Consider the following 24,287-nt stretch of genomic DNA (forward strand, 5'->3'; position numbering starts at 1 on the left):
CACAATTTTAAACCTTTCAAAATGTAGTTGCTCTCTTTGATATGAATGTACCATGTTCTCTGATGTAGGCTCATAGGTCCAACTAACTGAAAGCCTCAATTTGTGGGAAGAAGAGAAGCGAGGCTGGGGACACAGCACAAACGGTGTTTACGCCACTGAAGTTCTTTTGAAATGGAAAGGCTCTGCATGAAGAAGCGAACAGTTATGCCACTGCCTCGCCAATTCCAGTGAGGAGCTCATCTTCAATGTAGTGTTCAACGTAGGTGGCAAAACTGTAATTTTTCCCTTTTTTGAAACTATTTTTTCTTCTTTTATTTTTGAAATTCTCATCTAAGCGACAGTTTCTTGTACTATAGTGACTCCTGCTGGGAGAGGTAAGTTGAAGTAGCTGAAGGTCTCTTACAGATATATCAACTCCCGGCCAGTAAAAAAGATGTCCTAAACGCAGGAGATGGAGTTAAACTGTTCCCCTACCTTGGACGCAATGGCTTCTTTCATCACTAAGAACAAACCCCTAGGTTTTACAATTGAGACTGAGAAACTAGTACAGTACTTGTACAATTTTTGATCTACAGCATCACGACGTGAAGCTGCAACAATTAGATGTAAAGGGTCCATTCATGAGGAATAACATCACTTTGACCCTTTGTGTTAGCTCCTACTGCTAATCTTTCCATAAGCGTGAACTTACTTTCAATTTGAAGAAGATGAAAAAGTCTTTTGCAAAACCCCAATACTGTTTTCTGATCTATGTACCTGAATGGAGAAACGTAGTCTTACCTCGTTTTTTTCCACTACAAGCCAAGCTACTTGTAATCCTTCCAAACCTTTAAAGGGGACCTCCCTTGTTAGCATCTCCCAGAGAACCTGGAACAAAAAGAAAATGGAATTTTTATTCTCGTACTTTATATTTTTTGGTACATATTACTGAAACTTTATCTAACATGTAATTGTATCTAATTACCAGACACAACCAACCCCATCTGTAGAAACTTGGGCAAAACAATTATGCTCATGCACACAACTTCCATATATTAAATACTTTTTAGGTTCTTTTTTATAAAGAAAAAACCTGGTTTAGAAATTAGGACATCTAGAGCCAGACTTAAAATTTTATGAAACCAATGGGCCTGACTGATTTAATGTCATCTCATAAATTATCAGAATTTTTATGTTCTCACAAATTAGATTTTGTATTTTGTTAGTTAAAACTCTTTCTGCCTTCAAGTTCTGACACATTTGTGTAGGAAATAATAACTGGGAATTCAACAATATTTTTAAAGGTTCAATAATGGTCTCATCAGAAATAACTCGAGCCCCAAATCCAAATCACTGGCTAACGTACCTACCCCACAATGGTAGATACTTGCAAAATTGTAATATTTAGATTTTACATGTTACATTTTAGATTTTGGAGAAATCTCCCTCAAAATGAGTCGGTCTAAGGGATCTATTTTCATCTACCTACAATATAATCTATTATACCATACTCTAAGATGTAATAAACACTTTCTATACATATAAGCTGACTATGTGAATGTGAGCTTATATGTGTGTTCATCTTTGTGCAGTTCTTGATATCAGTATGATTATTAAATCTGAGTGGAATGCCCAAAGAAAGCAAATTGATGCTAGGAATACTGCTGATTTTGGGTTCTCTTGAAACACTGAGTAATGGAGATTTGTACACTATGTTATTTTTCCCTATTTATACAAATGGAGTTCAAAAATGTGAGTCTACCAATACTCTGTAAAGTGCAAAAACAATTCTAGTTTTATCAGTAATAGTCCTAATAATAAAAACCACTACCACTTATTGAGTACCTATTATATTCCAGATGCCCTTTTCATATATTACCATGATTAATAGCAATCCTACTGGATACATATTACCCTTATTTTATAGGTGAGGTAACTATTTAAAAAGTTAAAAAAAAACTTGCCCAAAGACACTCAATTATCCAGTGACAGAGCCAGACTATGAACCTGCTGGCTCACCCCGAAGGTCAGGCTCTTGACTCCTTTTAATGTGAGTGAAGGGAAAGTGACAGTACTAGAGAGAATGCGACAGGCCCTGTCTTAGGTATGGCGCCCTGGGAGAAGCAGGAAGAGAACCAGTGGCTTCGACTCAGATTTCCCTTGTTTTAAAAACAAAAGCTCTTTTCTAATAGGAACGTAGATGGAGCACACATACTCTAGTCAAGCAAATCATAGAAACCTTTCACTCCATATCCACTATTTCCTCAGCCAGTGCTCAGTCTCATTTCAACCATAACATAGTAAATGAATTCTGGCTAATACGAAGATAATTAGCAGGAAAATCAGGGAAATTGGCAGATGCGGCTCAAGCAGGAGAAAAGAAATTCACTGAAGGCCTCTTTGGGCTTTTAATCAAGTGTGTAAGGTACTCCTTTAGAGGAGCTACTGAATAATTCTATTTGAGTCACACAAGTGATTAGGAAAAGGTAAGGGGCATCCCACAAGGGGACAATTCTAGTGAACACCACACGTAAAGGAAGGTTGACAGAACAGGTATGCAATCACCCTGACCTACACAGGGAGGGAGGCTGGGCAGCAAGAGGGCTGAGCAGGAAATGGAGCCCCTCAGTTGGCTGCAATTACCACTCCACAGGGGGCTAGGGCTGGGGAGGGGAAAGGATATGAAGGGCAAGTAAATTAATGGATGTGGCATTCCTAAGGAGAATGGGAACAGGGAGTTAGCCTCCAATAAATCAAACGCTCCAGACCCCCAAACGCACAGATGAGCAGTGCCTCTTCTGAGTTTGGCCTGCAGGTATGATACATGCATGTACACGTGTGCACACATGCACAGACTGAATTTTGTGAAGTAAATTGCACATCCAAGAGTTTGGGGGGACAACACCAGAAAAACATTTACGTCATTCTTGATTCCAAAATATTCTGCTGGAAAATGTCCAAAATGTAATAAAATTTAAGTTATATTTCTCTGAGAGCTCTAACTGTGAAAAATAGAGAAAAAAATAAGCCAGTTTCATTTGACTCCCTCTGTGTCTCTGAAGAGCTTAACTACAGCTGAGGGAGTTACTTGATGGATGTAAAAGTGTCTGAGGTGGCGTCATTAGCTGCTATGTCCTGAAGCCCAAATGAGGTCTTTAGTTTAATTCCAGTATCAGCACATCTCATGATGATTTCCTTTTATTAATTCCCTGGATTCGGGAATGTAACAAAAAGCAGGTGGTATAAGATACGACATCAGCTTTTTTTTTTTTACACTAAACAAAAATGACATTTGGCATACAAAAGTAACTTTATTGAGGAAGTCACTTGGAGGTCTAAAAATATATTAAATGATGCCTAAAAATACCAGTTATGAGGATTCAGGCCAAATATTATTGTGATCTTTCACCTTAAAAATATTTTCCGATTCATTTAATTTTATATTGAGACGTCCTCACATTTAAACTGTGCTCACAAGGAAAATTTCTATTTTCAGTTTACAGAATAGAAACTTGGAAAAGACTACGTACTTTTTCTGCCCTTTCTTTTCCAAACAATAGAAAGCCATTACCTGAGCCCAGCTTGTTCTGGAACAGTGCTCACAGACAAGCCAGGCAGCCATGCTATCTCTTAAGCCACTCTGTTTTCAAGGCTGGTTTTGGCTGAGAAGCTTCTAAGAAGGTAATTCTTTCTGCATTGTCATTAGAATAGCTTTTTTTTTTTTTTTTTTAAAGAGAGGCTAGGCCTCGTGTTCTCAGAAGGCTTATTCTTTCAGTGATTTTTGCTTTTCTTTTTTTGTGGATAACAAACACTCTTCCAGGTTCAGTCCTCCAAGAGAAATTCTCATAAGAGGGAAGAAAAATCTCATTTCTTATAAAATGGAGGGAAACCAGCTTAAGAGCAAGGATCATAAAATCCACTTATGGCATTCACAGCACATTTATTTTAAGGCAGTGCAAGGTTAGTGAGTCTTGCCATTTGTTAAGAAGCAACAAAGGTTTATCAACCTGGGGAGGGCTGGTAGTTTTGGGAGTAGTAGGGGCTAAATTGTTACAGCAGTCTAAAAAATTAGAAAAACAAAAAGCAAAAATATATTGCAGTTTTTTGGGTGGATTTCAAAAACAACTTTTTTTTAATGGTCTTATTCATCTGTATGTGACTGCTGTGTGTAGAGGGGGTTTCAGTGAACAGAACAGACTCCCAATGAACAATAGGATATTTAATGCAAATAAATGCTCCTACTGACAAAGGAGTCTTGGCCACTCACCTATTTTTGAAAAGACATAAAAAATTCAAAATAACCACATTTTGAATTAAAATAGGTATCATTTTCCAAGTTTATGGACCACAGACTTCTAAAACTAACATGGTCCCAACCTTAACAACTATCCTCACCTGCTCTTTTCTATAACATCTATTTTGAATACATAATGCTTTCTTCATTAAAAAAAAAAATCTGTGATTGTTTAAATAAAAAGTCGCTGGAAAGCACACTTTGTATTTTTTCTTTCACTAATGGTGTTTATTTAGAACAAACAGAATGAGAAGACGTCAGAATTAAATATTAGGTTGGTGCAAAAGTAATTGCAGTTTTTGCCATTACTTTTAAATGGCGAAACTTCAATTACTTTTGCACCAACATATACAGTCCAGAGTTCTTGTGTATAATTAGCATCTGTACACTTTTCTGAATGGAATTCTGACACAACATTCTGAGAGGCAAACCAGCATTCCAAGCAAACCTCTGTCTTCAAGATAGTCACACAGCAGAAGCTGTTTTAAAACAGACTCACTGAAATGGCATTTCTATTTCCACCAGGTAAGGGAAGCCTCTAGCATGAATGCAGAATTGATATTCCACATCACATGATGGGGCGGACAGGTTCTGCAGAGCAACATCCAGTGTGTAAATACAGAGCAACACTGGAAATGCTCAGTGGCTGGTGGTCGAGTTTGTTTCAGTAAGTGAAGTTACTCGATAGGATGGTTTGTTAAGCGTTTGTTAAATCCCTCCAAAACCAAACCAAACCAAGCAAAGGTAGGGTCAGCACACAAGTATAAAGAAAAGCTAATCCACAAAGAGACGTGTTCAAGCCCTTCTGCTGAAATGTGGTGCATAGTTTCTTAAGTGAAAAGATTTTTAATAAAAAACACTGAAAACGTGCAGCTCCAGAAAGGTTGACTCAAACTATGTTTAAGAAATGGGGTCAATGTGGAATGTATGAAGAGATTTTAAAATGATACAGGAAAAAAATCCTAAGCTCTGCAAACAGAAGTCACCTCTTAACATCTTTTATAGTTTATGTGTGAAAAGGAATTTGTGCTTGGCTACTGGTACTAAGATTGTACTTCATCTCAGGAAAAGCAGAGGGGGGCATTTCACACCAAAGCCCTGGCAACTGTAAGGTTTTGAAAGAAGGCAGCATAAAGTTTGTTTTCATATATGAAATAATATTGAGACTAAAAGTTCACTCTATGTATAGTTGTGTCTTAAGGTCAAAATTTTTTGAGATAAGGAAATTCAAAGACTTGGGGAGAATTTTAAAAGTAAAAGCACTGTATGTGTGTGGACTCATAAGTGCAAAAATGAACCTCAAAAGTCTTCTAGTTCATATAAATGTGCCAAACAATTTAAAAGCTTTAACCATCTACAATAACTATAACCAACATACATATATACCTAACACCAACAAACATGTTTATATACATTTATATACACATGCACATGAAAGGAGTGGGAGCGGTGGGCTCCTGGTGAGCCACTCTCAACAGTCAGCTGAAACACTGACAAACAAGCCACGTTCCTAAACCACACTGCTCATCTTCCCAAGCCCTCTTGTTCCACGGAGGTGCCTGCAACGATGGCCTGCTGCAGAATTCAGAGTGGCTTTTTCATGTTTGATGGGTTGTAAGAAACAAAAAGCCAACTATAGCATCTATGAAGACTATGCAACAGAGACTGTAAGTGGCCCTCAAAGCCAAAAATATATATTATCTGGTCCTTTCTAGAAAAAGTTTGCTTGTTCCTATTTCTACAGGACAAAACGAGATGCCATTCCCAACAAGCAGGCTAAGAAAAATTTAAATTACTCTCAGGTGGTGTGTGACTCAGTAAATAAACATTTGGTTATAAATGAAGGAATGCACTTTCACAAGAGAAAACAATCTTACAGAGTCTTAAATTGCTACAAATAGACCATTTTCAGAATATCCCACAGATGAATGTATGATGGTTAGAATGTAGTAACATTTGACATAGGAGACCAGTTTTATAAGCTAGTCTACTCTGAAACTTATGTTTTGTTTTTTCAATGAGAAATATTTGATCACTGTCTGTAATAGCTTATAGTCTTCATTCTTAGAAACCAGAATCAAGGGGTATCAGGTATTGATTTTTTTTTTTTTTTTTGGATATCAGGTATTAAGCCTGATGTTACTGTTGCCTTCTGACCTTTAAAATTCTAGCCTTCGGCCAAAAACATATATTTCATTCTTGAAATGATTTTTTCAATAGCTAACAAAATTAATCTTTATTAATTTAGTATACATAGGATGTGTTATGATTTACAAAGAGCTAGTCACTGAAACAAGTCCAAAACCTGTGAAGCCGGCATTAAATACCTAGAGACCGAATCAAGAAAAAAAAAAAAAAAGATCTGACAACGTGAATCTCCTCCTGTGTCATTCGCTACCACCTGCAGTAAGAAAACACAGAGGTTCAGGACGAAGAGACATACTGATTTGGACCTAAAACAAGCTGCTTCTTTACCCATTACTATGAAAATGCCCTTTTAGGAAGTAATAGTATAAACAGCAGGGCAGTATAATAGTATAAATAGCAGGGCAGTATGAGATGTAAAGATAGGGAATTCTAAAACTGTTTTGGACTTTTTAAAGAATACGTAACATTTTAGGGAAAAGTTTATCCTCATCAAAAGGCAACAAATGAATTCCTTCCTCCAGCAAAGAACTCTCTCATTCCACTTCCTTCTCTCTGATAATACAGGTATAACCTATTCCTCAGGAAATGGCCCATCTCCAAATTCCTCCTCCAGGAGCTTCTACTCCTTAACTGATTCATTCCTGTGGTCTCTTCCTTGAGCACTCCACCCCCTCATTAGTCTACTCTCTATGTGGCTCTGCTGTGATTCTTATGTAATGCCTTAGAGTCGCGCTTCAGATAGTCACTGCTACTCTAAGACTGGCAGCAGACATGGACAAGGTCATCTGGTAAGTGCTAAGTACATTTTCTTTTGGACTTTTAGAAACCGATGAATCAGTTTAATAGTTGAGACTCAAAAGTTTCCTGGTAATTAACTCGCTCGCCAGATCTATTGGTGATTTTATACTGTTTAAGCAATCCATTACAATGAAGTCCTGTTCCAAATGATCCACATTTCCATTGAAATTACAGAGATAGTCCACAGTCACATTACCACCCTGCAAAAAATCATTCTCACAGGCAAAGTGGAGCCCAACACTATCTCAGATTCCATTTAATTTGTTTCTTGGAAGTGGTGTTGGTTTCTTCTCAACACAGGACAAAATAACTCCAATGATTGAAAATGATTAAACATTTTGGCAACTAGGAAGCGTTGTCCAATGGTGCTGCTTCAGGCATTCCACCAGCAGTACGGTCTCAAATAAAAATAAAACCATGTTAAACTGTATCTCTCTTCTTTAGAGTGTTTGCTTTTTGTATTTCTTTTAGTAAACAAGAAATGAGAAATGAACTCACCACACCATAGGAATATGTGTCACAAGTTTCTGACACAGGGAGACTTTGGATAACTTCTGGAGCCATCCATGGGAAAGTTCCAACCAAGGACATGTGTGTTGTATGGTTATGGAACCGAGAGGCACCAAAGTCACAGATCTAAGAAAACAGGAATCAGCATCAACTTTCTACTTATTGGCTAATTAAGGAATTATCAGTTACAAAAATCTACATCTGAAATTAACAATTTTTTTAAGTAAAAGAAATAGTCCTACCTTCAATACTCCATCAGCAGCTATAACAACTAAAAAAGAAAAAAGGATAAATTACGACAATCATCTAATTTGTTTGAGCTGTCTTCTACTGAAAAAACCATAAACTTCTATTTCTGGCTTCAATATGGGATTATGAAAGGTGAAATCAATGTATTTACAGCATTGAGGATTTTGCAAAAGGGGGCTGACATTAAAACAAAAACTTAATTCCATTAGGTACTGATTAAAAAGGCTTCTGAGACACTTGTTTTATCCAAATGCAGTACTATCCAGTAAGAAAGGCACATATTAGTAGTAGTTAGGAGAACCGAATTTTTACCTGGGTTCTGCCTGTGTACTGCCAATGTGATACTGAGGTAGTCATTAGCTTTACTACTTCATATTATATATAGGGTTTCCAACCAACTGAGTGATTTTTGTTAAAGGTGGAGAGAATATTCATTCACTTGTTCATAAATTCATTCATTTAATAAATATTTGCTGAGGCTACTGTGGGTAAGGCCATGTACAATGCTGTGGAACAGGACTGTAAGCAAGTCTGCCACTGTCTTTGCTCTCAGGGGGTTTATATTCTTATCGGAGAAACAATTAAATAAACATCTACAACAAAGTGGGATAGATTCCATGATGAGAGAAACAAACAATACTATAGAGCCAAAGAACAATGATATCTATGTGGAGGGAGGTCAGATGAAGTTTCCTGTAAGAAATGATGCTTATGCTAAAACCTGAAAAACACAGGAGTTAACCAGAAAGAGGAGGGCTGAGGGAGGAAAGTAGTTTCCTAGGCAGAAGAGACAGCCTATGCAAAAACTCAGGAGCAGACAAAAAACGCATGGCAATTTTGGAAGGTAGGGGCCAGGTCAAGAACAGAAAGAGCCAATGAACAATTTTATGTGGAGGAATGAAATGAGCAAAGGTGCAGAGGGGAGACTATGGCAGAGAAGAATAGACCTGGAGGCAAGGGGATCACTTTGCACTCAAGGTTTTGTGGTCCAGGAGACAGATGAGGACACCTGTACTAAGGCAGTGGCAAAGGACAGGAGAAAAGTTGACTGAGTCAAAAAATATTTAGGATGTAGGATCACCTAGGCTTGTTGAATGGCTGGATATTGGGGGAGAAGGAAGCGAACTCAAGGATAAAATCAGATAAAGAAGCAATACAGATTAATGGTTAGAATAGGAGCTCTGGCTTTAAACTGTAACTACTATTTATCTCATTTCTGGCTTGGGCAAACAGTATTGCCACTCAGTAAAGGAAATGCAGGGATGATTTTTCGGGGTTAGGGAGAAAATGAAAAGATTAATTTGGACATAATATATTTTAGGGTCTTAAAAAATATCTATGCGGATGTGTCTAATCAGCAGATAGATACATAATTTTAAAGTTGAGATCTGTTTTTGAGTGTTACTATGTAATAGGGCTTTTATGGGAATGCAAGAATCAGAGCATAAGAGGAGATGAGTCCGAGGAGATGAGTCCAAGGATAAAGTTCTGAAGAACTGTTTCAGATGTTTCTTTTGTAAACCGTGCAGTGCCTTGAACATGACAGATGATCAATACTTACTAGTTACTGATGATTTTACCAAGGAGGGAAAATGATCTTTGTATGATCTAATATTTGAAAATAGCCTCAGGGTAAACCTGATACTATAAGTAGTAAGCTATAAACTTTTACAAATAGAAATGTAAATATTATTAATTTTATATTCAGCTTTCTCATTATAAGATTAACAAGTGCTCATTAGAAAAACTGCCATTATAAAAATACATAACATAGAAAGTGAAACTCTGGTTACCTTTCCAAGGGAAAAAGAATTACTATAAGTTAGGTCTATATTCTTTCAATATGAGTGTATGTGTGTTCCTATTTAGTAACTATAATACATATAACTGTAACTTTTTAAAATGGGGACATTCTCTATTGTTATATAGTCTTCATAATGATAGCAAGGATAAATCCATAATTTAGTTAATCATTCCTCTTTTGTAGAAGATTTAAGATATACTGAAGTCAAATGACATAGTTTTTTTTTTTTTTGAGACAGAGTCTCACTGTCGCCCAGGCTGGAGTGCAGTGGCACGATCTCGGCTCACTGCAGGCCCCGCCCCCCGGGGTTCACGCCATTCTCCTGCCTCAGCCTCCCGAGTAGCTGGGACTACAGGCACCCGCCACCTCGCCCGGCTAATTTTTTGTATTTTTTTAGTAGAGACAGGTTTTCACTCTGTAAGCCAAGATGGTCTCGATCTCCTAACCTTGTGATCCGCCCACCTCGGCCTCCCAAAGTGCTGGGATTACAGGCGTGAGCCACCACGCCCAGCCAAATGACATAGTTAAATTGAAATTCTGAGCATGAACTGAAAATTTACATATTCATAAAACTCTGATCTTTTCTACTACAGTCTAGATTATTTCCTAATGACTTCCTGTTAGCTGACCATATATCAAAAGTGCTTAGTTCCAGGAAGCTTATGTTTAAGAAGAACCAAAGAATACATGATAACCTAGAAGAGGAAAGGACAAGCAGATAGGGTTAAATTGGTGGTCCAACCTGGACTACTGATGAGTGGCAGGTGCCGATAACTTCCCTCCCCGCCCCCATCCCTTCACCCCCTGCTAAACACACACACACAAACCTCACAGTCCTGAGGCATGTGCAAGGGTACCTGATCGATTCATTCCCTGGTCCTCTTCCACTACTTGTCATCACCACCCATTCTAAGGATCACACTATTAGCATATACTCATTTTAATTAAAGATCTCCCAAACATAGATAGTTCTCTTCCTCCTTACTGAGAAAGAGCATTTAGAAAGCATGTAAATAATTAATTGATTGGAGGGTATTCAAAAAAGTGGCAAACTCTGATGTTTACTTTAGCTAGTGCTATAACCCTACTGCCTTTCTCAGATAACTCTGAAGTGATGTAACAGAAGAAGCATTCTGTTACCACTCCTACTTGAAGGTAATGTCTAATCCTGAAAGTTATTTTAAAATGCTCACCCTCCAAATTATAAAATACAGGGCCATAAATAAGCTTCAGAAAGTACAGAAGAAGAGAAAGAAGAAAAAGAGAGCCTTTACTTTCCAAACTTCCAAACATGTGGCTCATTTCTGGGCACTACTCCAGGTAATACAGGCATGACTGGCATCAACAATTCACACCATGCAATTCAGATGCAACAAGAACAAAATTCAAAATTGATAGTGCACAAAGCCACCTAAAAATAGAAGACTAAAAATATATGACTGCATACTTTGACACAGCAGTATCTCTTTTAGAAAATGATTCTAGGGAAATAATTAGGGATGTCTTGAAAAATTTGGCTGAAATATTAAGCCCAACATTTCTTATCAGAGAAAAAATGTAAACAATTGAAATGTCCACATTCTGGGCTATATTTATACAGTGAAATACTATGCAGCTTCTTCAAATAATATCGAGATTTGTTATTTATTGACAGTAGAAAGGCTTCCATGGTATCAGCAGTGAGTCCAATAGTAGGTTACAAAAGATATGTAAAAGAATGATGCTCATTTCTACACGCAAGTGTATGTAATTTGTAATAAAATAGGTAAAATAAAAACATAACTACATTACCATTTCTTGACTTGAGGTCTCTGTGAATCACCTTGACAGGAGCCTCCATATGTAAATAGTGCATTCCTTTTCACACAAGAAGAAATAAAGGCCTATTAATATTTTTCAACATTACATCAGTATTACCTTCCATAGTTTTGCAAAGAACTCAAGAGCAGAAACTAATTCACATGTCTTATTCTTCCATGACTGATAAAATGAAAACAGAATATGTCTACATTAGTAACGTGTATATGTGAAGTCAAATTTATAAGCTTTAATCTCTTAGAGTTTGGAATTTGACTGTGGATGTAAATCTAGCTTTTTACAATACCTAATAAGGACACCTTAATTTTCTGCAGTCTGCATGAAAATAGCACAGTAACCACTGAAAGGAGGGCTCCACGACTAAGGTATTCCGCTACCAACTACCTTCTAAATCTGCCAAAGTTCTGAGTAAAATTTGCGGTTTTCATCTGGTTGTCTGCAGGTACCCAACTGCAGATTCTGATGTCCAGTTACCAAAGTTCTGGATGTCTATGGTTACCCAGCTGCAGCTTGGCTTTTTCTCAGTACCCATTCCAACAAGACCTGGGAGTGGATGTGGGGTAGTGGTGGGGAGAACTGGGAGGACTGATTAGTTACGGTGGGTAAATAATTTTATGATCTTCAGATAAAAAAGTATACAGTAGTTACAAAGTATTTCATTCCTTTTACAAGGATAAATCTTTGAGATAATCTGTATTTCAACATACTCCAAAATTCTTTCCATCATATTTAGGATGTAAATCAAATTACGTCAGTATATTGGGTGTATATAAACTTTATAGAGCTTTATTATTTTGAATCAAAAATTATACTTTAAAGACACATTTTATGGTTACCCTCTTAGTAGTTTTTGACTCTTTCTGTATTTACATATTGTCTACCCCTTTAGAATAAAAAAGGGATGATTTTCTACTAAAATATATCCTCTTTATTTCTCAAGTTGTCTTTTCTAACTAATGGCAGAAATAGCCTCCCCCTCACCTCCAAATCAAACAGGCTTCTTTTTAAAATGAACAATGCACTGAAAATAATTTAATAAGAGGCTTTGGCTTTTTAAAGCATATAGAGAGGTTAATTTTTAAATCTTTATTCTTCTGCTATTTTAATTATTATATATTGAAGAATCGTGAAAGGACAAAGAAAATTTAAACTCTTGCCATTTAATGATATCACTGAATGATATCACTGAAGAGTCAAGTTAACACAAGTATTAGTAATTATGTGATCTTAAATAAGATGTAACTGGGATAAAGGAAATTTCTCTTCTGATATGAAGTTCTACATCCCTCAAACTGCAAAAATTCAGTAGTTACAACTTGGGTAGCATTTAATAGTCTATATGACTGGACTTCATAGTTACCTCTCTCTTGCTTTAGAATCAAATTCCTTAATAATTTTTCAGGTAGAATCTGTATAATTACTATTACTGGTAGAGATAGTTTCTACACTTGCTGACAAGATTTCAAAAAACAAGACTCAAATACAAAAGCTTTAAATATAGGCACTTTCCTTCCTCATGGAAGATTATCAGAAAAAAGTACCATAAAGTATTAGTGTACGATGCATAGTATACATTTAAATAATATTTCATATAAACAATAGTCATCACACTCACATAAAATTCTATTTAATGTTTTTGTAGATCCATCTATAATTCTGCCTTATATTTATTGCAAACAATTAAGAAGGCTGAAAAATACTTTCATCAGGTGTACATTCAGGGTTTCCTAAAAAAAAGAATTGGCAGGTGTAACTGAGGAGACTTTTGGGGAGAACCGGAATGAGTGGTGACCATTTTGAAAGTGGATTGGAGTTTATCTGCTTTAATTGTTCCTTTTAAGCATTGCTGATCAACTTGCAGCAATTTCATATATACTTGCTGGTCCACCCTCCATTATCCTCACATCTAGAAAGAAGAGAATCTTTTTTGCTTTGAGGAGATATTTTCTCAACAGCAATGATGCTGAGCAATGCCTATTTTAAAATGCATGAATCAACCTTTACTTAAAATATTCATTTTTTGATTTCTCAACATATCATTGCTCCAGTGGATTCAATCATAGGTTAAACTGAAAGGTACATAGCTGAATTTGAAACAGAATCAACAAAAATCAAGCCTTCCTACTTAATCTCTTAAATTCTTAAGTTCTACACTCAGCTTATCAGAGAAAGCTGAAGTCATTCCTAAAGCCTTGATTTGTTTTTTTATGGGCCATCTTAAAGGATTTTTAAATGTTAAGTATTACTTGCGTCCATAAACATACAAGCCTCTTCTCTGCCTTACTCTTCTCACCTGAGGTCAAACACATTAGCCAGACAGGCAAAAGGGATTTTATTAATCTGCAGTTTTGGACACCATCACTGGGTCCAATTCCATTCTCTCCTTCCCTTTTTTTATTTTTATATTTTTTGAGACGGAGTCTCACTCGGTCGCCCAGGCTGGAGTGCAATGGCCCAATCTTGGCTCACCGCAATCTCCGCCTCCCGGGTTCAAGTGATTCTCCTGCTTTAGCCGCCTGAGTAGCTGGGATTACAGGCATGCGCCACCACGCCCGGCTAAATTTGTATTTTTAGTAGAAACAGGGTTTCTCCATGTTGGTCAGGCTGGTCTCGAACTCCTGACCTCAGGTGATCCGCCTTCCTCGGCTTCCCAAAGTGCTAGGATTATAGGCATGAGCCACCGTGCCTGGCCTCTCCTTCCTTATTTTTAATTCTAGTACCAGTTTTCTACCTAATTATTACTATTTTTTTTCTAGACTGAGTCTCACTCTGGCTGGAGTGCAGTGGCTTGATGTTGGCTCACTGCAAACCTCTGGGGTTTGAGCGATTCTCTTGCCTCAGCCTCCTGAGGAGCCGGGACTATAGGCGAGTAGTGCACCACCATGCCCAGCTAATTTTTTGTATTTTTAGTAGAGACAGGGTTTCGCCTTGTTGGCCAGGCTGATCTCAAACTCCTGGCCTCAAGTGATCCACTCGCCTTGGCCTCCCCAAGTGCTGGGATTATAGGCGTAAGCCACTGCACCAGGCCCAGTTTGCTACCTAATTAGATTCCTTCTCTTCCTTGCCCTTCTGATGCAGAGCACTAGCACTCTTGAGAAAACACCAAGAATGACTCAGCTGATGTGGAGCCAAGAGACTTACCCCTCTGTCGGGATGATGTGACATGTGGTTAACACGGGGTGCAGGGAGAAGAGGTTCCCGGGCTGGGAACCAGGGATGCTTAAGTAGAGCACAGCAGGAAGCAGAGTGACTGATGTTAGCTGTTTTGTTTGCTGTCTATCTATTCTAAGAGCCAATAAGTAATAACATGTGTGTAACTGGCTCAGCACCCTAAATGCAAATGTGTGTAAGGTGATGTGCTGTAAGTTAAGTACCACCTATATATGCATTTACATTATTTAAGGGTATTTCCACAATGCTGCAGGCAGCTCCTAATAAAGGCACATCACCTTGCTTACAGAGAGCTGGTCCTTGTGTTCTACTGACATGCAGAGAAGTCACTATGATACTACATGAAAATATCTTTAAGAATATGAAAGTTTAAGCATGATTTGAGATGCCCGATGCGTTAATACACAATTAAGCAAATTAACATAAAGTCAGGTACACCACCCTAAACACAGAGCTTATTATTTTTATAATGTAATGAGGCATCATTCAGCAGCAGCATCTAGCATGAAACTCAAAAAAATTTTTTTTTCACTTTCCCTATTTGAAGAATTTGGTAGGTGTTGATGAAACTTAAAATAGACAATTCCCCAAAGGAAAGACTACTACTTCTGGAAGTCACACAGTGAAATCAACGTATGAGTTGCTCCCCTTACTGAGTGCTAAATCACATTATATTTGCTTTGTAAAGAGATGCTTGTAGAGAATGGAGTAGTAAAATGTAAAGGAGTTAATTGCCCCAGGAAAATTCAGGCACACTTTGTAGGGGTTGCTAGAATACAAATATAACTGTCAGTGTTCATTATTTAGATTAAGTTGTTTCCAAAGCAACTCTGACAGTTATAAATAAAGCCCAGAAATGTTCAGTTAGGAAAATGGAAAAAAAAAAGATAAAAATAAATGAAGTTTGAATTGCTTTAGAAAGCATTCATCTATGCAAGAATGTATGAGAAAAAAGACTGGGCACCTTGTTTAGGGGTTTGGTGTATTAAAAATATTTAATTCCAACAGCGATGCCTAAGTAAGTTTACATTAAATGTAAAATAAAATCTGAATTGCTTTTACATGGCAGGACAAATAAAAATTTTTTTTGCAAGTGGTTTCTATTTTTAGCATGTTATATATACAAAATGAGTAGAACTAATCCTAGAATAAATCATGTTTTCTGGATACTGAGTCTAAGTAGAGACTTTCAGAACAACAGAATTATGATTTTTCCATTTAATGTGTCAAGCAAGCTAGTCAATTATAATATCACAAAACATGACAAACATGTCTGCCCTGAAGCTACAACTAGATTTCATGGATAGAAATAAAGTAGAGAAAAGAGGAAGAGAAAAGGAATTCAGGAGTGGAAAGGCAATGACCTAAAATATTATCTATACCATCAGCTGTGGAATTCTTACTACTTTTGGTCTGAAAAAAGAACATCTAAAGACGGAATAAAACATTTTCTGATGTTAAGTCCCCATTTCAGGAGGGGAAAATGCACCCCACTAATTCTATAAGAATATACCAAATATTATTACCTTTGGCCACATCAGTGGCCCAGGTCATAATGTGATCCATATCCATCTCCTCACTTCTATTACTGTTAATGTAATCATAGAGTGATCCCAGAGAAGCATATTCTATTTTAAAAGGAAAGATAAGCATATAATTAAAATCAAGGTACATTTCAGAAATAAGACTTTATATTTTCATTGAGAAAATACGTTAAAGAATTTAACAAAAGACATCAAAAATATATAAAAAATTGTTCCATGGTGTGGTTTCCAAAAGTTAATGTCATCCTGAAAAATATCTGTCAAACACAAGACAGTAACATACAATGAATAGTAAACTTCAGTTGAGAATCAAAAGCCATTTAGCCAGAACTGAGAAACACGAAGAGGTTGGAAGAATAAATTTGAAACAAAGGTATGTATATAAATAGGTATTTCTTTTAAAGGTTGTTATTCTTATGAGATAGATATTAAATGCATAAATCAGATAGCTTATATGACAGTGTAAACAAATCAATCGTTGTCACATAAGGACTTAGAAGAGCTCTCAAAATTTAAGCACAAAAGGTCAAAAAAGTGAGAAAAATCCTTTAAAAATGAAGTATAAATTACATACCATAAACTCACCTGCAATAAGTATATTATTGGATGAATTTTAGTAAGTTCATAAAGTTGGGCAACCACCACCACAATCCAGTCTTAGAACATTTCCATCACTACAAATAGTTCTCTTGTGCCAGTTTGCAGTTAATCATCACTCTCACCCCAGCCCTACAATCTGCTTTTTCTCTCTACCAGTGCGCCTTTTCTGGGTAGTTCATATAAACAGAATCATACAAATTGTTCCTTGTGTCTGACATCATTCCCTTAGCATAATGTCTTTTTTTCTTTCTTTCTTTCTTTCTGGAGTCAGGGTCTCGTTCTGTTGCCCAGGTTGGAGTGCAGTGGTGTGATTACAGCTTACTGCAGCCTTGATCTCGGCTCACTGTGGCCTCCACCTCCTAGGCTCAAGCAATCCTCCCACCTCAGCCTCCCAAGTAGCTGGGACTACAGGCACACACCACCATGCTGAGGCTGACTTTTTTTTTTTTTTTTTTTTTCCGGGTAGAGATGAGGTCTTGCTATGTTGCTTAGCGTAATCTCAAACTCCTGAGCTCAAGCAATCCCACCTGTCTCAGCCTCCCAAAGTGCTGGGATTACATGCTTGAGCCACTGCACCTGGCTGGATAATGTTTTCAAAGTTCATTCAAGTGGTAAGCGTACAAGAAGACTTCATTCTATTTTATTGCTGAATACTATTCTGTTGTATGGATATACTACATTTGGTTTATTCAGTCCCCAGTTGATAGATATTTGGATTGTTCCTAGTTTTTGGCTATTACGAATAATGCTCCTATGAACATTTGTGTACATGTTTATGTATGTAAATGTGTTAATTTTTCTTGTGTAGATTTCAGGGACTGATATTGCAGGGCCATATGGTAAGTTTATGTCTAACTTTTAAAGAAACTATCAATCTGTTTTCCAAAGAGGCTGTACCATTTTATATTCCTGCCAGCAATGTATGAGGGTTTCAGTTTCTCCACATCCTCACCAACATTTGATATTGTCTTTTTTTTTTTTTTTTTTGAGAAAGGGGTCTTGCTGTGGTGCCCCGGCTAGTCTCAAACTTCAAACTCCTGTTGTCAAACAGTCCTTCCCTGCCATCCTCTGCCTCACAAGTAGCTGGGATTACAGGTGCATGTGAATGTGCCCAGCAGTATTGTCTTTTTTTTTTTGATTATGGCCATTGTAGTGGGTATAACACTAGTGGTATCTCACAGTGCTTTTAATTTGCATTTCCCTAGTGACTAACGAAGTTGGGCATCTTTTTATGCGTCTGTTAGCCCCTTTTATATATTCTTAAGCAAAATATCTATTCAAATCTTTTTTTTTTTTTTTTTTGAGACGGAGTCTCGCTCTTTCACCCAGGCTGGAGTGCAGTGGCACAATCTCGGCTCACTGCAGGCTCCGCCCCCCGGGGTTCACGCCATTCTCCTGCCTCAGCCTCCCGTGTAGCTGGGACTACAGGTGCCCGCCACCTTGCCCGGCTAATTTTTTGTATTTTTAGTAGAGACAGGGTTTCACCGTGTTAGCCAGGATGGTCTCGATCTCTTGACCTCGTGATCCGCCTGCCTTGGCCTCCCAAAGTGCTGGGATTACAGGCGTGAGCCATCGCACCCGGCCTATTCAATCTTTTGTCCATTTTTACACTGGGTTATTTTATTGAGTTCTAATAATTTTTTTTAGTTCTAGATACAAGTCCTTTGTCATACATATGATTTGCAAATATTTTTTCCCAGTCTGTCATTTGTCTTTTCATTCTCTTAAGATCATCTTTTAAAGAGCAGAAATTGTTAATTTTTATAAATTCCAATTTACCAATTTTTGTTTGATGGCTGTGCTTTTGGTATCATTTCTAAGAACTCTTTGCCTAACCCCAGAGCATGAACATTTTCTCCTATTTTTCTTTTTTTTTTTGAGATGGAGTCTCGCTCTGTCACCCAGGCTGGAGTGCAGTGGCGCGATCTCGGCTCACTGCAAGCTCCGCCTCCCGGGTTCATGCCATTCTCCTGCCTCAGCCTCTCCGAGTAGCTGGGACTACAGGCGCCCGCCACCACGCCCGGCTAATTTTTTTGTATTTTTAGTAGAGACAGGGTTTCACTGTGGTCTCGATCTCCTGACCTCGTGATCCGCCCGCCTCGGCCTCCCAAAGTGCTGGGATTACAAGCGTGAGCCACCGCGCCTGGCCTATTTTCTCCTATTTTTCTTTTGAGAGTTTATAGTTTAACCCTTATACTTAGGCTTATGATCCTTTTTTTTTTTTTAACAACTGGTAATCAATTTATTAAAATAGTTGACTTAAGCATCTGCAATGGTGAATTCCACCTCAACTCCTGGCTCAATACTGATGGAAGTAATCTGCTTAACAATCTCAGAAGGACTGTGCAAGTCAATGAGTCGCTTGTGAATTCTCATCTGGAAACGATCCCACGTCTTAGAACCTTCACCACAAGGAGTTTTTCTTGTAGTGATTCTCAAAGTCTTGGTAGGCATTCGAACTGGTCCTTTCACTTTGAGATTCTTTTCTTTTGCGCCTCTGATCAAGTCAGCACACCTTTTCCAGGGATTTTACATTGCGGCTTGTTAGGGTGATTCGAATTTGGTGAATTGCCACCTCCGGCTCCACGGGTGTTTTTCCGGTATCCTTAAAAGCCATGGCTGCTGCGCGGCTTCCTGACCGACTTGTTCCTCGGCGAGAGCGAACAGCGGTGTCAGGAGCAGGAGCGTGCGGACCAGATATCCTCAGCACCTACGACCGCGTCTTCCTCAAAAAGCGCTTATGATCCATTTTGAGTTCATTTCATTTTTATGTATGGTCTGAGGTGTGGCTCTAATTTTTTTTTTTTTTTTTTGGCATATGGATTTATTTTTGAGACAAGGTCTCACTCTGTTGCCCAGGCTTGAGTGCAGTGGCACACTCTTGGCTCCCTGCAGCCTCAACCTCCTGGGCTCAAGCAATCCTCCCACCTCAGCCTCTCTAGTAGCTGGGATTACAGGTGCACATCACCATGCTGGCTAATTTTTGTTTGTATTTTTTGTACAGATGGAATTTTGTCATGTTGCTCAGGCTGGTCTTGAACTCCTGGGCTGAAGCGATCCTCTCACCTCAGCCTTCCACAGTGCTGGAATTACAGGCGTGAGCCACCACACCTGGCCCCGGCATATCAATTTCTAATTGTCTCAGCAGTCAAAGACTGTCTTGGCATCTTTGTTGAAAATCCATTGCCAATCAATGTGAGGCTTCTTCCCTAGAATTTTAATTGTGTTTCTTTGGTCTATATCCCTGTAGATATTGTGCCAATATTGTATTATGTTGATTACTACAGATTTATAAGTTTTGAAATGAGGCAGTCTAAGTCCTCAAAGTTAGTTCGTTCTCAAAATTGGTTTGGCTATTTCTAGGTCTTTTGCATTACCACATACATTTTAGGATTGGCTTGTTAGTTTCTAAAAAAAAGTCTGCTGGGATTTGGATAGGAATTGTGTGGAATTTATAGATCATTTTGGGGAGAACTGCCCTCTTGACAACACTGAATCTTCTAAACCATAAATATGTAAATGTCTATTTGTTTAGATCTTTAATTTTCTCAGCAATTTTTGTACTTTTCATTGTACAAGTCTTATATTTATTTTGTTAAATTTATACCCAACTACTTTATTCTTTTTGATGCTACTGTAAGTGGAATTGTTTCTTAATTTCATTTTTAGGTTGTTCACTCTCAGTATATAGAAATACAATAGATTTTTAAATGCTGATCTTGCATCCTGTGACCCTTCCAAACATGTTTGTTAGTTTTAGTAGCTTTTGCGTGTGTGTGCGTGCATTCCTTAGGATTTTCTACCTATAGGTTGTCAGATAAGACAGTTTTATTTCTTCCTTTCCAATCTGGGTGCCTATTACTTCTTTTTCTTGCCTGATCACACTGGCTAAAACCTTCAGTACAATGTTGAATAGATGTCAGAGTAGAACTTCTTTGCCTTGTTCCCAGTCTTGGGGAGAAAACATTCAGCTTTTCACCATGGAATAAGATACTAGCTGTGGGTTTTTGTAGATGCTCTTTATCAGCTTGGAAAATTCCCTTTCATTCCTAGTGTGTTGAGATTTCTTTTTTTAAACTTTTTTTTTTTGAGACGGAGTCTCACTCTGTCATGCAGGCTGGAGTGCAGTGGTGCAAACTCAACTCACTGCAAGCTCTGCCTCCAGGTTCACGCCATTCTCCTGCCTCAGTCTCCTGAGTAGCTGGGACTACAGGCACCCGCCACCATGCCCAGCTAATTTTTTGTATTTTTAGTAGAGATGGGGTTTCACTGTGTCAGCCAGGATGGTCTCGATCTCCTGACCTTGTGATCCGCCCGCCTTGGCCTCCCAAAGTGCTAGGATTACAGGTGTGAGCCATCGTGCCCGGCCAATATTTCTTATTATCTGTGAGTGTTGTCTGTCAAATGCTTTTTCTGAATCTTTTTTTTTTTTTTTTGAGACGGAGTCTCGCTCTGTCGCCCAGGCTGGAGTGCAGTGGCACAATCTCGGCTCACTGCAAGCTTCGCCTCCTGGGTTCACGCCATTCTCCTGCCTCAGCCTCTCCGAGTAGCTGGGACTACAGGCGCCCGCCACCACACCCGGCTAATTTTTTGTATTTTTAGTAGAGATGGAGTTTCACTGTGGTCTCGATCTCCTGACCTCGTGATCCGCCCGCCTCGGCCTCCCAAAGTGCTGGGATTACAAGCGTGAGCCACCGCGCCCGGCGTTTTATGGGTGGCTGGATTCAGTATGCTAATATGATTAAGAATTTTTACATCTATATTCATGAAGAATATTGGTCTGTCGCTCTCTTATGTCTCTGTATGACTTTGGTATCAGGATAATACTGCTTGTTCATATAGAATATTGGCATCTATTTTCTGAAAGTGTATGGGAAGAATTGATGTTATCTCTTCTGTAAACATTTTATAGAATTTACCAGTGAAATCATCTTGGCCTGGGCTTTTCTTTATGGAAATATTTAAAATTACTAATTCAATTATTGTTTTTTGAAACAGTCTTGCTCTGTTGCCCAGGCTGGAGTGCAGTTGCATGATCTCAGCTCACAGCAACCTCCGCCTCCTGGGTTCAAGCAATTCTCATGCCTCAGCCTCCCAAGTAGCTGGGACTATAGGGGTGTGCCACCACGCCTGGCTAATTTTTGTATTTTTAGTAGAGATGGGGTTTTGCTATGATGGCCAGGCTGGTCTCGAACCCCTGGCCTCAAGTGATCTGCCCGCCTTGGCCTCCCCAAGTGCTAAGATTACAGGCTTGAGCCACTGCGCCCAGCCTAATTCAATTTTTAAATTACAGGTCTATTCAGATCTTCTGTTGTGATAATTTGTATCTTTTAAGAAAATTGTTCACTGCATCTAAATTGTCTAATTTATTGGCATAAAGATGGTCATAACATTTCTTTATAATCCTTATAAACTTCTGCAGGAGCCATAGCACTGCTCTTTCTTTCATTCCTGATTTTGCTAATCTTTATCTTTTCTTTTTTCTTGATCAATCTAGTTAAAGGCTTGTCAAATTTATTAATCTTTTCAAAGACTAAACTTTTAGCCTAGTCTTTAGATTAATAAATCCTTTAGTCTTTGGAAAGATTAACAAATCTAATAAGCTGATTTTTGCTATTGCTTTTCTGTTTTCTATTTTATTGAGCTCTGTTCTAATCTTTATTATTTCCTTTCATTGACTCACTTTGGTTTTAATTGGTCCTTCTTTCTGTAGTTTCTTCCGGTTGAGGCTCAGGTTATCCACTTCAGACTTTTCTTCTTTTTGATATAGGTGTTGAAAGCTATACATTTCCTTCTAAATACTGCCTTATCTGCATTCTATAATTTTAATATTCTATAATTTTGATATGTTACATTTTCATTTTCTTTCACTCCAAAATATTTTAAAATCTACTTTGATTTCTGGACGGGTGTGGTGGCTCACGCCTGTAATCCCAACACTTTGGGAGGCTGAGGCGGGTGGATCACCTGAGGTCAGGAGTTCCAAACTAGCCTGGCCAACACGGTGAAACCCCATCTCTACTAAAAATACAAAAAATTAGCCGGGCATGGTGGCTACTAAGGAGGCCGTGGCAGGAGAATTGCTTGAACCTGGGAGGCGGAGGTTGTAGTGAGCTGAGATGGCGCCACTACAATCCAGCCTGGGTGACAGAATGAGACTTCATCTCAAAAAAAAAAAAAAAAAAAAAAAAAAATCTATTGTGATTTCTTCTTTGACCCAGTGGGTATTTGGCTGTGTGTTGCCTAATTTCCAAAAATTTGGGAATTTTCCAGAATTTCTTTTGTTGTTAATTTCAATTTTAATTGCATTGTGATTAGAAAACACACATTGTATGGTATCAGTCCTCTTAGATGAACTGAGATTTATTTTATGGCCTCCCTTATGATGTATTCTGGAGAATGTTCCATGTGTACTTGAAAAAATATGTATTCTTTACATGTGAGTTAGGTAGAGTTGGCTGAGTGTTCTTCAAATCTTCTATATCCCATTTTATTTTCTGTCTAGCTGTTCTATCAATTATTGAGAGTGGAAAACTGTAATCAGTTACTGGTGAATTGCCTATTTCTCCTTTTAATTCAGTTAGTTTTGCTTCACAGACTTTGAGACCTGTTGTAGGTGTGTATACATTTCCAATTGCTATGTCTTTCTGATGTCTTGATCCTTTTATCATTTTGAAATGGTTCTATTTATCTCAAGTAATATTTCTTATCTTTGCTGTATTTTGTCTGAAATTTAATATAGTTACTCCAGCTCTCTGGTGCTTACTGTCTGCATGGCATATCTTTTTCTATCTTCTTATTTTCAACCTATTTGTATCTTTGAATCTACGATATGTCTCTTGTAGAGAGTACATAATTGGATCTTGTTATTTTTTAATCTAATCTGACAATCTCTGCCTTTGGAAGTGTTTAGAACATCTACATATAATGTGATTATTGATACGGTTGGGTTTACATTTGCCATGTTTTCTTCATGTCTCCTGTCCTTCTCGTCTCCTGTTCCTCCTTTATTGTCCTCTTTTGCAATAAAAAATTTTAATCTATCATTTAAATCCTTGATTGATTTTTTATTATATTTATTGAATGACTTTCTTAGCAGTAGTTCAAGGGATCATAAAATGTATCTTAATGTAGCACAATCTACCTCAGTTTAATACTAATCTAATTACAATAAAATATAGAAGATTTTCTCCAATATAACTCCATTCCCTCCCTTATCCTTTATGCTATTGTTGTGATATATTAATATTATCTACATACATTTTAAAGTTAACAAAAGTGAACAAAAATGTATTGCTTTATACAATGTTATGGTTTTATTTTTATTCATCATTATCTTTATTTTAAAGGTAGAAAAACTGTAAGTTGAATG

The 24,287-nt window shown here is 37.8% G+C and overlaps 1 protein-coding gene and 1 pseudogene across 2 annotated transcripts in view; both read right to left on the reverse strand.

The window, feature by feature from the left end:
• MAP3K20 (mitogen-activated protein kinase kinase kinase 20) overlaps positions 1 to 24,287 on the reverse strand; it is a 201,059-nt gene that overhangs the window by 69,690 nt on the left and 107,082 nt on the right. For both annotated transcript variants that reach the window (XM_032755347.2, XM_032755348.2), the window contains exons 4-8: positions 16,298 to 16,399; positions 11,574 to 11,639; positions 7,972 to 8,000; positions 7,718 to 7,855; positions 781 to 867 (exon numbers count right to left, since the gene is read on the reverse strand). In XM_032755347.2, coding sequence (XP_032611238.1) covers positions 781 to 867; positions 7,718 to 7,855; positions 7,972 to 8,000; positions 11,574 to 11,639; positions 16,298 to 16,399 — 422 coding nt within the window. The remainder of the gene's footprint in view (positions 1 to 780; positions 868 to 7,717; positions 7,856 to 7,971; positions 8,001 to 11,573; positions 11,640 to 16,297; positions 16,400 to 24,287) is intronic.
• On the reverse strand, positions 19,153 to 19,581 carry LOC116810652 (small ribosomal subunit protein uS10-like; annotated as a pseudogene).

This window comes from Hylobates moloch, unplaced genomic scaffold (genome assembly GCF_009828535.3).
Source record: "Hylobates moloch isolate HMO894 unplaced genomic scaffold, HMol_V3 SCAFFOLD_1, whole genome shotgun sequence".
Lineage (NCBI taxonomy): Eukaryota > Metazoa > Chordata > Mammalia > Primates > Hylobatidae > Hylobates > Hylobates moloch.